Source organism: Ambystoma mexicanum, chromosome 1q, assembly GCF_040938575.1.
Source record: "Ambystoma mexicanum isolate Mex_15411 chromosome 1q, UKY_AmexF1_1, whole genome shotgun sequence".
Taxonomy (NCBI): domain Eukaryota; kingdom Metazoa; phylum Chordata; class Amphibia; order Caudata; family Ambystomatidae; genus Ambystoma; species Ambystoma mexicanum.
Window position 1 is genome coordinate 14,342,015 of NC_090922.1, and position 14,666 is coordinate 14,356,680.

A 14,666-nucleotide genomic window follows, 5' to 3' on the forward strand; every position below is an offset into this window, starting at 1 on the left:
GATCTCGGCAGTTCATCTGGCCGGAGACGAAAACGTGACGGCGGACGCTCTGAGCAGGCAGAGCACAATCTCTCACGAGTGGGAGTTGGCTCAGGAGATTCTCCTGGAGATCTTCGCCCTTTGGGGGACCCCTCAAGTGGATCTCTTTGCCTCCAGTGTCAACCGGAAGTGCAAGAGGTTCTGCTTGCGGGAATTTCCTCCAAAAGGAGCCTTAGGAGACGCGTTTGTGGTGGAGTGGTCATTCCTGCTGCTGTACGCGTTTCCTCCAGTCCCCATCATCCCGCAAGTGCTGCAGAGGTTACGGAAGTTCGGTTCCCGGATAATCCTCATTGCTCCGGCGTGGGCTCGGAGGACGTGGTACCCGGACCTTCTCGACTTGTCCATCTGCCCTCCACTTCGTCTTCCCTACCGAGACGATCTGCTCTCACGGGAGGGGGGTCAGGTTCTCCATCCAGAGGTCAGATCCCTCAACCTTCACGCTTGGCTTCTGAAAGGTTGAGGTATAAGGATTGGGACCTCCCTGAAGACGTGATGGAGGTGTTGCTCTCGGCCCGAAGGCCAGCAACAAAGTCTCTGTACCGTTGCCGTTGGCGTAAGTTCTGCGACTGGTGCAGAGTTCAGAATGTGGATCCTTTTGCATGTGACATCCCCTTGGTTTTGTCCTTTTTACTTTCTTTGGCCCACAGGGGCTTGCAAGTGGGTACCATTAAAGGTTACCTGGCGGCGCGGTCCATCTTTTTTTTTTTTTAAATTTCAATTTTATTGGTTTTGTAAAAGTTTGACATTCAAATATATGCAAGTTACATCTCGTGGTTCAAAAAGGCGAGCCTATACAGTGAATTACATTCTCATATATCGTGTGTAGAGTCTTTAGAAATCAGATAATTAACAGGAGGGAACAACAAAACCCATTCTATGTTTCTCATTATGTCCCACCCCCCACCCCCCTCACATAAACTCAGACCTGGGGACGAAGAAAGCATTAAATAATACCAATAAACCGCCATTGTACTCGTGGCTTCGGGCAAAGAAGGCGCACAATGATTCAAAGTTCCAGTACAACAGACTCTTCATGCGATAAACCAAATTGACACGAAACTCAACAGTGTTTTGCACACAATCCTTTCACGAAGCATATGCGGATCGAAACTCAGACCAGGCGTTCTGAACAATAGCACGATCTCCGTATAAGGCTGCAGTCATGCATTCCATTCTATAAATGCTCAATGCGACCGCCAGCCATTCAGTTTTGCTGGGGAGTGCGGGCCTTTTCCATGTCATGGTAAGACATGCTCGTGCAGCCATCAGGAGACCCTGCACCATCTTGCCTGCCTTCACAATCTTGTCATCTGATTCAATTAGGGCAAACAAAATGAGCAGTGGTTGCTTCTCTCTGTTCTCCCCATCTAGGTCCCTGATCCAGCTAAGGACCTCTGACCAATAGGTTTGAACCAGTGCACATCCCCACCACATATGCCAGTAATCGGCCCACTTCCCACATCCCCTCCAACAATGTGGGCTTACTCCCTGGTACATTTTGGCAAGCCGGATTGGGTCGTATTGCCATCTATATAATAACTTAATGGCATGTAATTTATACTGACATGATAAGGAAGATTTCGCCGTTCGTCTGCATATTTGCAACCATAGCTTTGGTGAGATTTGCCGACCCATATCTGATTCCCATCTGCCTTTGAGCGCCAGGGAGGGTTTAATATCAATTTCAATCAATGCCAGGTACATAGCACTTATCAAACCTCTGGAGCCCGTGCATAAGTCAAGGATTCTCTCAAACGGGGTAAGATCTCTCTGTAACTGTTCTTTCCATATTGGTCTAGTCATTACCCCCTTGAGTCTCAGATACAGGAAGACCGAGAGCGTACCTATGCCAAGGGCCTCTTGTAATTCCTGAATGGTTATAAAAGAGCCATTTCGGCGTAATTGGCCTGCCCTCTCTAGCCCCGCCTGGTACCAGGTTTCCTAACTTCCCGGTTCAGGAATTGCATCGCGAATCCTGGGTGACCAAAGATGTCCCAGGGGAGAGGGCCATGTCGTGACTCCCACCATTTTCTTGCCCGGTTTCCATATTGACCATATTGTGCCTATAATAGGGTGAGATTTAACGCTATTAGGTAATTGAGGCTTGGACCACCTTTGGACATCTTTTTGAAGAGCTAGTGACAATGGGGGGAAGTTGGCCCCATATAGGGATCCCAGATCACGGGTGACGTTGATGCCCAGGTATCGGAGTGTGGTGAGGCTGACTTTTACTCCCAAGGGGGCGAAGCATTCGGCCTCAGAATCTCTACATCTATCAATCGGGAGAAGGACAGATTTCCCTGTATTAATTTTCAGACCCGCCAGCTCGCCATATTCTTCAATTATGCTGAGCGCAGCCGGGACCGATTCTAAGGCCCAGTTTGTATTCTAGATCGCCTACTGTGATACCCTTTACTCTATTATCATTTCTCAACTTTTGCGCCAATGTCTCAAGTGACATTACAAATAGGATCGCTGACAGTGGACAGCCCTGCCTTGTCCCCCTTTCCAGGGGAAACCAACGAGAATAGCCTCCGTTCACCGTCACTGATGTTGTGGGGGAACTGTACAGTGCTTTAATGGCACGGCAGAGTTTTGGTCCCAGCACATATGACACCAATACCCTTTCTAGAAAATCCCATGAGACCCGGTCAAAAGCCTTCTCGGCATCTAAGGACAGAAGGGACGGGTCCCCCTGCATTTCCTGTGCTTCATGGATTAAGTGCAGCGTTTTCCTCATAGTGTCCGTGCCCTGTCTTCCAAGGACAAATCCAACCTGGTCGGAGTGTATCAGCCTAGGGAGGTGTGTTTCAAGCCGAGCCGCAATCACTCTAGCGTATACCTTAGCATCGATGTTGAGGAGGGAGATGGGACGGTAGGAGCTACAGTACCTGGGATCCCGACCTTCTTTTGGAATAACAGCAAGAAGGGCTTGTGAAAAGGACAGAGGTGCTTGGCCTGTGTCAAAGATGTGATTAAACATGGATGCAAGAAAGGGGGCAATGAGGGGGGAGAACGTCTTGTAAAACCTGAGCGTGAATCCGTCATCGCCCGGGGCCTTTCCCGCTGTCAATCTCTTGATAGCGTCTGTAACTTCCTCCTCCGAGACTGGCGTATCTAGGGACGCTGCCTCCGTGGATGTGAGTGTGGGGATCCGTGTTTCCTTCAAGTATGTGTCTATACTTCCTACATGGGGGGGGGGGGGTCGCACGTGTATAAGTCTTCGTAAAAGTAGGCAAATGCTTCCTGTATGTCTTCGGGGGATGTGACTATCCTGTCCGTGAGGGTACCATCCGTTCTTTCAATTAAGTCAACCCATCTCTCCGCCTTCTGTGCACGAAGACGGGCTGCCAACAGGGCGTCAGTCAGCCTTGTCACCCTTCTCATAATGTTTTTGTTTAAGGTACTGTAAGGTCTGGGCTGTTTAGCCCGCAATAAGTATTTTCAACTCTTTCCTGAGACGTCTGACTTCAGCGATATACTTGGATCTCTCAGATGGAGAGGACTGTGCCATATCTTGAGCCTTCCCGAGCCTCTCCCTAATGCCTTTCTCTATCAGGGCACGTTCTCTTTTTTTATCGGCTCCTTCCTTAATAAGTACTCCCCTCAAAGTTACCTTAGCGGCCTCCCACACGTTTGTCTTCCCAACTTCCCCAGTGTCATTGGTAATAAAGAATTGCTTGATCTCGGTTTCGAAAGTTTCCCTGAAGACCGAATCAGCCCATAAGGAGTCATTACATCTCCATTTGGTGTTTCGGGGGGGCCAGACCATTCCAGGATATATCCACCATCACCATATCGTGATCCGTCCATGCAGAGGGGTGTATAGTGGCCGCCTGCAAAGTGCGCAAGAGGTGTTCTGAGAGGAAGATGTAATCGATGCGCGTGAGTGTGTCATGGGGGAGAGAGTGGAAAGTGAAGCCTCTTTCCATCGGGTGCAAATGGCGCCAGCAATCAGCGAGGCCAAAGAGATCAAGGGTTATTTTGATGCCTGCCTCATTTCTGGTACCGGGTGGGTCTGCTGCATCGGCTTTAGTTTACCTATCCATTGAACTGTCCATCCATGTATAGAAATCCCCACCGAGAACCGTGTGTCCCCTAGCCATCCCAAAGACTTTCTCAGTAATTTTATGAAGAAATCTGTTTTGCCCCTGATTAGGTGCGTAAAGCGTAGCAAGGGTGACTATTGTGCCCCATATGTTTCCGGTGACTATAAGGGCTCTCCCTTCCTTATCTGTCCATGTCTCCAGAATTGACATCCAGAGGCTTTTGCGTATCAGAATCCCCACTCCCGCTTTCTTTAAAATACCAGAGCTCCAAAAGGTGGGCCCAACTTCCCGCGATGGGATCTTTCTCTCCTCACCCTTCCGATATCGCGTTTCCTGGAGAAAAAGAATATCTATTTTCGATCTCCTGAATTCTCTAGCCACCATGGATCTTTTTGTGGGGGAGTTCAAACCTTTGACATTAAGTGTGCAAATACGTATCGTGTCTGTACAGAGCGTGAGAGCCATCTCAAGTTATGGACAAGTATGTGAGCTTCAAGTCGTCTGCTTCAAGGCCCTTATCATGTTTCTTATTAGAGTATGTGGTTCGTTTTCTTTGCATTGGGCCTCGATTAGTCCTGTAGGGGTCAAAAACGGACCTGTCCAGTCTCTACAAAGCCCCTTTATATACCCATATTGTGTTTTCCCGCTCCTCAGGTCTGAACTGTGACAAAATATGTGTTCCCCTGCCACCCCTCCCTCCCCTCCCCCCCCTATCCCATCTATGTTCGGCGCCCGACCCGTCCGGGTTAACATCACCCAGTCGATCTCGGACCACCAATGGGGACCGCAAAAACAAGCGGTCCTATCGTAATATAGACATATATAACAGTGAGCCCCCAACCAACAGCTCATATACCAACATCAACAATTCAAAAATCAGAATCTTAATATCGATCCCCACAAAGGCGTCATCACAGCGTGGATATTACCTCATATCCTTCTCTGGGCGCCTCGTGCATGCATGACCAGGTGCACCATGCATACGAGAGGATTAACATATTGTAATCTAGGGGTGTGTCGAGGGAGTCCGGTGCAAAAATGATGTATGTCGTGCAGGCTCCATCCCGGCCGACACACCCGCCTGGCTTCGTGCCACCCTGGGCAATGCCCAGGTGGCCTGATCAAGCCTTAATACTCAGTATAAGGGTCCATTGCCTCAAGCATTTCAGCATGCCAGTCTGGTGTCCAGGCTAATGTTCCATGTCCTGTGAGTTATTCATTCTCTGAAATTTCCTGGATCCGCCTACGGCGGGGACCCTTAGAATGCCATTCACCTTCCTCCCTTTTTGATTCTCCATGGGAGGGGCCCTCTGCCTGGTCGCCCAGGAGATCAGCTATACATTCTGCATTTCCTTTTCCGAAGCCAGCTTTATTGTCGAGCCCTGCCATTCAAAGGTGAGTGAGAACGGGTAGCCCCACCGGTATCTGGTTCCTATATCCTTCAGCATCTTCGTAATCGGGGAGCATTTCCTCCTCAAAGCAAGCGTGAGTGATGATAAGTCCTGATAAAGAGAGACGGTTGCGTCACCCATGGAGAGCAACGGGGCATGTCTGGCTTTTTCCAAGATCCGGGCCCTGTCCGCATAGTTATGAAATCTGGCTAGGACTGAGCGCGGGCCCCCTGCTCTGCCTCCCGCTCTGTGGATGCGATCGATTTTTGGCTCATCTATCAGATCGTCCTTGAAGAGGAGCTTTAGGATGTTATGGAGGGTTTGTTTCAGATCCAAATCAGTTTTGCCTTCCTTTTCGGGGATGCCGTGGACGCGTTTGTTGTTACAGCGTTCTCTGTTTTCAAGATCGTCCACCTTTAATCGTATTTCCTCTTCCCTGTGTTCAATTTCCGCAATGCGATGATCCATCTGGGCTTCCAGCGTGTTTAAAGAGGTTTGATTGTGTTCGACCTGTTCCACTCTGTCCTCCATTTTGTCCATCCTTTGAGTGATTTTGTCAATCCTACCTCCTATATCTGCCCTCATGCTCCTCATCTCTGTAAGTAAATCAGCGACATCCCCTTTGGTTGCAGCGGCGTCTGACCCCTGGGACAACATCGCTTGCTCGATGCAGCACTTCGGATCTTCCTGAGGTGGGACGAACTTATACTTTGCCAGTTTGCCCTTAGGGTCCATGGGTAACGGGATCCCAATGACGCAGGGAAGGATGTTGTGAGGGGATCCAACAGCTAGTAAAACCTTTAATATGCTCCAAAGCACTGGAATTAGGGCTTCATGGTGGTATCCTGGGATGCCCAATACTGGGGAGCAGAGGAGAGGTCGAGGGTGGCAACCCCTGTGTAAGAACCCCTTCCAAGAAGTGCTTGCGGCCTCCTCAGGAATTCCTCGTGCACAGGGTCCAGGCCAGGCAGGGTGTAGAGACGATAGGCCTTAGGGTCGCAGTGGAGGCCGGGGAGGGCACACGCCCTGCGTACCAGGGGCCCAACCCTCAGCCCATAATGGCCTGGGAGAGATTCGAGATGGGGAGCTCTGCGTTGCGCAATGTGCGCAGTCTCGGTGTCCTGGTACGGGGATGCAGCTGTCCCAAAAGAGTTCAGGCGCCTCTCCTCCACATGGGCTCGCTCGAGGGAGAGCTATCTGCGCAGAGCGGGCGGCAAGACAACGAGGCGTCGTGATGGATCCCAATCGCCACCTTCCACCGCCACCGGGGTGCAAATGTCAGCGGCGGCCGCCGGGCTTTGATGCGTGCTGTCCGGGTCCGATGCGGCAGCTACGCCGTGGTCCATGGAAGGGCCTGCTCTGGGCGCGTATGGAATGTCCACCCGCAAGGAACCACTGCGGGCCGGGGATAACTATTGTCGGACCGCTGAGGGTCAGGATTGTTGCGTAGTCCGGGGCAGACTGTACGCGAGGGCCGGGGACTGGGCCACTCATTTCTGAGCCTCGCGAGTGCGGGCTCATCCTTGGGGACCGCGCCACCATGAGGTATGATTTATGGGGCCATGTGTGCACATAACTTATAGCGGTCCCCAGCAAGAACTAGAGTGCACGTTATAACGCGCTCCACGAAGCCGCGCGTATCTCGGCACAGCGTGCGATGGCAGCTCGTAGGCCCCGTCTGCGCTCACTCAACGTAGGTCGCAGGAGAGGATTTCTCCGCGAAGCGGGCTCCGATTTTTGTCGGGTCTGCTCCAGTTGATGCCTGGACACTTCCGATGCCGGGTTCCATCGGTGTTGCGGCCGGCGGGGGTCTCGTGGTGGGGGCTCAACCCACTTTTCGGGACCCTTGCGTGGAGCCTACACGGAGATCGTGTCCATCCGTGCGCCCTCTGGTGGCCGACCGGCTGTCCATCTTTAAGCGCTCGTCTGAAGAGTGTTACTACTTTAAAATCCCTTTAATTTCACAGTTTCTGAAAGGGCTCACTAATGTGTTCCCTCCGTCACCTTTCCTGGTGCCCGGTTGGGATTTAAACCTTGTTCTTAAGTTTCTTATGGGTGCTCCGTTTGAGCCTTTACATTCTTGCCCTTTGAGGCTGTTAACTCTGAAAACTGTGTTTTTAGTTGCGGTTACTTCCGCTTGCAGAGTGAGTGAGTTACAGGCACTTTCAGTTAAGCCACCCTTCACTGTATTTCACAAGGACAGGGTTGTCCTTAGAGTTTGTCCTTCTTTTCTTCCGAAGGTAGTGACGGAATTTCATTTGGCCGAGAAGGTTGTTCTTTAGGCATTCTATCCTCCTCCGCATCCTGGTAAGGAAGAGGAGAGGCTCCATAGGCTTGATCCTAGGAGAGCTTTAAGCTTTTATGTTTCACGCATGTCCCGGGTCAGAGTGGACGATCAACTCTTTATTGGTTACGCTGGAAAGCGTTTGGGACAAGCTGTGACGAAACAGACTTTGTCTCGCTGGATTATTTTGGCCATCTCGGAGTGTTACCGCTTGGCGGGTAAGGACCCACCGGCTGGCTTGTGGGCCCATTCTACCAGTGGTATGGCTGCATCTACTGCCCTGCAGAGGGGTGTTCCTATTCGCAACATCTGTGATGCAGCCACCTGGGCTTCAGTACATACATTTGTACGTCACTATTCCCTCGATTCCATCCGAGGACAGGATCTGGCCTTTGGCAAGGCGGTCCTTTGCTCTGCTATTTGATTGGCAATTCTAAATTTTGATTCTAAATTCTTTCCCTCCTCCTTGCTCTGGTACTGCTTTGGGAGTCTGTCATAGATATGGAATACGTCAGAGGACCCAATCCCCTCGAAGAACAAGTTACTTTCTTACCTGGTAACGTTCTTTCGATGGGATGGTCTGACGACTTATTCCATATCGCTCCCTCCCTGCCTTCCCCGCTTTAGAATTTCTTTTCGATTGCAGCTTACGTTCCGCAAGGCTTGGTGTCTGACTGGCAGTTGACTAATGTCACACGTTCTGGGGGAAAAAACTACAACTGAGGGTACGGGTGTCGTGCGTCCTACTTATCACATCGGATGACGTCGACGTCGGAGGAGGTCCTCGACGACGGCGCATCGACGTCATCGACGCAGGACGCAGACGCCGAAAAAAGTTTCCGAAGCAGCACAGCTGTCGTGATTTCATGTTATAGATATGGAATACGTCGTCAGACCATCCCATCGAAAGAACGTTACCAGGTAAGAAAGTAACTTGTTCTTTGCTTACGATCTGTACACACAGCGTGCACCTATGACACATGCTGCTATGTCACATGCTTCTATAACCCACGCTCCTACAAGACACACCCTTATGACACACACTTTCCCGCACACTTTAATGATGCACAATCCTACATGTGCTCCTATGATACTTGCTCTTACACACGTGCTTCTATAACACTTGCTCCTGCAACACACACTCCTATTTTACATGTTTCTATCACCTACTACACATGTGACGTATGACACATGCTCTCACATGCACCTACAACACATGCACCTACCACACATTCCTACCACACACACTCTTATGACATACACTTCTATAACATGCTCCTACGACATGCACTTCTCTAGTACATGCTCCTACAACACACACTCCTATAATACATGTTCCTATATATGCCAAAGGCTAATGGGTTTGAAAGAAACCTAGTGTTTTAAATTTTCCGTGGGACAGGGCTGAAGGATAGTGTGCCCCAAGGAAACATAGTTGGAACATGTACGGTGGCCACAGCCAAAGGTCATGGCTAGTGGGTCCTAAAGAAACCTGTTGGTGGAACATGTACAGTGGCCGTGGTCACTAGCCATGGCTAGTGGTCCTTCAATAAACTGATATAACAAAACATGTTGGGCCTCATCACGACTTGGGCGGTAACGCTATTAGCGCGGGCGGTATTAGCCCTACCGCCGAACTCCCCGGTGCTTATAGCGCCGGATCACGAGTTCAGCGGTAATGTAAGTCCCCATTCCCCACTGAGCCCATTCGGGAATGCCCCATTGCCCATTGGGCTCAATGGGGAATCTTCGCGCTAATACCGCTGGCGGATTTCCCGCCGGCGGTAATAGCGCGAATTTTCAGTGGATTTCCCCCCAGCTCAGAGCTGAGGCGAAATCCGCCGAAGCCCTGATTTGGCGGACCCTTAAATCCGACGGCAATAGCGCTACAGCCGGATTTAAGGGTTACCGCCAAAATCGTGATGAGGCCCTTTGTATGAAATATGCAGATCATACTTCTATTAATATGCACAAACTGTACAAAGACATGTAGGAGTGTCACTCTGCATACATTATGCAATTGTAATCTCCTGAAAATTCACATGAAAGAGAGGGCTGGCCTCTTACCACACACTCTTACGACACACACTCCTACAACACGCGCTCCTTTGGCATGCGCTTTTGGGAGACATGCTCTATATATTATATTTGGTGCATGCCCAGAATGCATGTGCGTCTTTGATACACTTGAAGCTCACGTTCTCAGGACAGTTTGTATCTAAACGATTGCTTCTTCTAAATACTCATGTCAGCTTTCAGATGTAATCAATCTGCGCAAACAGTATAAACAAGCACAGGCGTTTTACACTTCATACACTATGCAAGTCCTACACCACATGCTCTAACAGCAAACACTCTTTATGACACTCTCCTACGACCCACATTCCTACGACATATGCTACATGTGCTCCTGCGACACATGGTCCTACTATACACTATTAAAAGTTCTCCTACAACACGTTTTCCTACGCCATGTGCTCCTACGACACACACATTTAGGAGACCTGCTCTATATTTGGAGCATGCCCAGAATGAATGTGCATCTTTCATGCGAACAGCACTAAGAACATATACCAGTCACAGTTCATACATTATGCCATTGCTTCTTATTTATTTATTGTTTGCTTGTTAGGTGCTTATACAATATGAATGTACTGTTTCAAAGCACCCACAGGGCAGGGAGGGAGGGTGGGAAGTACAATTACAACATTACAACACAATATTTAAGCGCAGAGAGGGAAGAGGGAGGGGGGACAAACCTACTATGCCTTGTGAGAATTCAGAATATGCAAGTGCAGAAAGGAAGGTGGGGGGGTAAGTGGTGAGGAGTCCGAGCTCGTTGGTGAGCCATGGACAAAGTTCTAGAGTGTTGAGTGCTACACGGCCTGGGTCGCAAGAGGTGTAAATGTGAGTCTCCAGAGCGGAGGGTATGCAGATGGAAAGTGCTGTGGAAAGATGAGCTATGAAGAACTAGTGTGGGAGGTCAAGACCCCGAAGATGCATAAGGGCCAAGGACACCAATTCAGCAACTGTGAGATAAGCGGTGGAGAGAAGGGGAAGGAGGAGGAAAAGAGGAAAGTCTTAAGGAGCTTCTGGAATTTGAGAAGATCCTGCTCAAGGCGCAGGGGGGGGGGCTATTGCAGAGGAGGGAGCCCGCAGAGGAAAGTGAGCGGCTCTCTGCTTAGCAAAACGCTTGACACCAAGGAGTTGGTGCGAGAGGAGCAAAGTGGTCTAGGGGAGTATTTAGAGAGGTAAAGTTGAAGATAATGTGGTCCCCGGGCCCAGACAGCCTTGTGGATGATGCAAAGAGATTTGAATTTAATCCGTGCAGCAAGCAGGAGCCAGTGAAGACATCTGAAAACTCACATGAAAGTTGGGGTTGACTTTGATGTCAGTTTTCAGATGTAGATAAACTGCTTATGCTTGCCCAGCATGTAATTATGATGAATTATTGTATACTAAGCTGCTTCTGCCTATGACTCGCTGTACACATTAGGGAATTTCCTAACAATGCAAATTAATCTGCTATACTGCATATTTGGACTTGTTCATAACTTATCTTAATACGCTCTTGTCCTTACAGGACCCCACCAATGGATACTACAATGTGCGTGCTCATGATGACCGCCCCAATGCACGCACTGTTCTCTACAATGACTATCGTACGTCAGGGACAGCACGGTATGAAACACGACCTTCTTCTCGCCTTTCCCATTCCAGCGGCTATGCACAGCTCAATACTTACAGCAGGGGCCCTACTACAGATTACAGTGCAGACTCTACACCCTCTGTGGCGCCTGCAGCAGCAGATACTACCAGCCAACTCTCTTATGAGAACTATGAGAAGTTTGGACCACATGCTTTTCCAACAAGTACTGGCTATCCAACTTACCGCTTGGGTTATTCACAACAACCTACACCCAACGTGGACCGGGGATCATTCGATACATTTGACCCTATTGGGAAATATGCCAGTGCCACACGGTATTCCTACACTTCACAGAATTCAGACTATGGACAGCGCTTCCAACAGAGGATGCAAACGCACGTCTGAGGAGAAACAAAAGTGGTTCTTCTGAGGATAATGAAGAATGGATACAGAAAGGAAGGGGATTTATTTCTGAGATGGTTAACTGTGAAAAGGGCAGTATTAAGGGACACCGGGAGGAGCACACTCTGTCCTTTCAACTGGCCTGGATACTCTGAGATCAGCCTGTCTTAATTTTAGAAATGTCCTTCAGTCCTCAGTGGAAATGCCCAGTTGACAAAAGCCAACTTATGCAGTCACAATTGAAGGCCCAGAATGAGCTTTGCTATCCCTGAACTTTCTTTCAAGCATCACTGCTTTTATCATCAAGTATATATCTTGTGATGTGACTTGAAAGACTCCATCTCTTTACGAAGACTTGTTTCTTTCTAAATTCGTATGTCACCCAATTCTAGTATTTCAGTGAGCAGTCAAAAGCAGGTAAATGCTGTGGAAAGGTAGCCACAGTGCACTAGAATTCCTAGCATGCACTGCAGTGTTCGAACGGTACGACCCGCTCCATGATACCGTCTTGCTGTAATGACAATCATCACCCTGGTTACAACTCAAACATGGCTTTCTTTGGGGGAACATGGAGTTAGGCTAAGCACATGGGGTTCTTTTGGTGGTCAATGGCTATTGGGCAGCATTTCTTAGGGAGATAGTGCACACCCATGCTGTTGGTATACGTTTTTCTTTGCATTGAGCTAATTTGACTGTCTTTCTTATCATCACTGATGTTTTACATTTTCTAAAGTGAAGTGGTACGGGAAAAACAGAGGAGTGGCCACAGAATTTACAGACAACCTCTCTGGGGTATGAAATGCCTCAGATATGTCTAATAATTAGATCATAGACCACGAGGCATACGTGAAGTGCTTTGTTTTCACCTCCTAAATGAAAACATTCTAAATTTAGTGATCAGAATATTACCTAGCTTTGCTTTGTCCCATCCCCTTCATTGCTTTTGAATCTAACAGGAGCAGTAGGTTTCTGAATGATGATTACAATTGAAGAGGGACACTTTGATTAGCCATTCCTGCAATGATTATCTGAAACGTGTACTGTGACAGTGTTGAACCAAAGTTCTGCAAGGAAACCTTGGAGAGAAACGTCAAAACATTCCAAAAAGGACATATACTTGGCTGGTTCAGATTTAAAAGAATGGAGTATGAACATGATGTCTTCCATAACCCATACTGCTAATTTCTTTCAGTGCTAAAGACGTGTGGTCTTCCTTAAAGAAGTGTCGGATTAAGTAGGAAGGGCCCAAGAAACAATGAAAGGAAGCTCTCTGTTACTATAGCAACATATGTTTCTGTCCATGAATGTAATTAAGTTGTGGTTCCCAGCCCAAGTATTTTAATTATTTTCATCTACAATTAATATGATTATTCTATGTAATGTTTTCTCTTAGAATGGACCAACCAGAATCCTTTGTTGGGTCTACTGCGTGTGCCTTGATATTGAAGCTTTATTTGACCAATGAGTGTTTTTTAATTATTATTTGTAATGTTGATAATAGCCGTGAATGTATGAGCGGCATACTACGAATTTGCCCTGACTACACTGTCCTATCCAGGTTTGAAAGATGGTTTACTGCTGCTCGATCACTCATCCATGTCCCACTAGCCCAGCTTTTGTGTTGGTAGCTTGCATGATCAAGGTCGCTAGGAAGTCTAGTTTGCATATCATGTTTCAGCAAGTGCTTATTTTTATGTATTGGCAATAGTTAAGGAACCAAACTGGACCAAAAAGTCAACTCTTTTTAAAATCTGGAATTTTTCGTTGCATATAAACAACAATCATCACAGAATAGGCATGTTCATTACCATAAAGAAGATAATATTATTTCAAATTTGGGAATATCCATAAAATTAAAAACCATTAGGGATGAAGTAAAGTTTACTGTGCTTATTTCATGGTTTAGTCTGATCTTACACTTAATTAGTCAACATTGCCCCACATCTCTTTGAAAAAGCGTTTTGCTTCCACGTTGGTTCAAGATTCACCTTTCCAAACAGAGCAGCTTTAACAATCAGAGCTCACTTAGCTTGAACCGAAAGAGATGGACAACAATGGCTGCCAAGGAAAAGGTGAACAGGAGCCCCATTGGAAAAGATAGAACCCCCTTCCATTTGCATGGTGTGGTATGGGAAGAAAGTGCCTGCACTCTGAGACATCTGATTGGCTCTGGCACCTCTCCTACATGCTAGTATTTATTTTACTCTTACGTCCCGTCCCCTTTCCTCCATACTGCATGGGTGTCCCTTCCAAGTAACGGGAGACAGAACCTTTTTCACCAGAAAAAACCTTCTTCCCATTTAAATTTAGAGGTGCGCTGGGGTGCGGCCCAGGGAGCATGCGCTGCCCTGACTCCACCCTCCGGCACCACACCTCAGTCCCCTTTTCTGTCATGAACCACCGGACGCGTCCCTTCTGGACTTCGTGGTCCCTGACCCATAGGGAACTGAACTCAGCACTACTCCCAACATGGCCGCTGAACGTGAACGCTGTTTGCCAGTCTTCGTGTTGTACGCTCTGCGTTCTACAAAGCAGACACGCCCCCGCGGCCCTGCGCGTCTCATGGCTACCGATTGCAGTAGTCAGACGTGTGCTGCCGTAGTTCGTACAGCGATTTCCACTGATTCCTGGTCCCCTAATTTTCCTCCTCCTTCATCCTCCTCTTTTTTGTCCTCACTTTGCATTCCTGGATTTCCTTCGCACTTGCCTTCCAAGTGTGCTCCTTGCCATTTCCTGGACTTTTTTCCGGAACATCTGAACGCTCCCTGGAGATGGGACTCGAACCGCACGCTGGACCCCGAGGACCCACGGACAGGGTTATACAAGACCCGAACGGTGCGAAAGAAGACTTC

At 48.5% G+C, this 14,666-nt stretch overlaps 1 protein-coding gene across 3 annotated transcripts in view; it reads left to right on the forward strand.

Annotated features, from left to right (window-relative positions):
- The window catches only part of KIRREL1 (kirre like nephrin family adhesion molecule 1), a 2,247,154-nt gene extending 2,233,461 nt beyond the window's left edge, over positions 1-13,693 (forward strand). For all 3 annotated transcript variants that reach the window (XM_069635419.1, XM_069635420.1, XM_069635421.1), the window contains one exon: positions 11,347-13,693. In XM_069635419.1, the coding sequence (XP_069491520.1) occupies positions 11,347-11,817 (471 nt within the window). In that variant the 3' untranslated portion in view covers positions 11,818-13,693. The remainder of the gene's footprint in view (positions 1-11,346) is intronic.
- Positions 13,694-14,666: the final 973 nt, after the last annotated feature.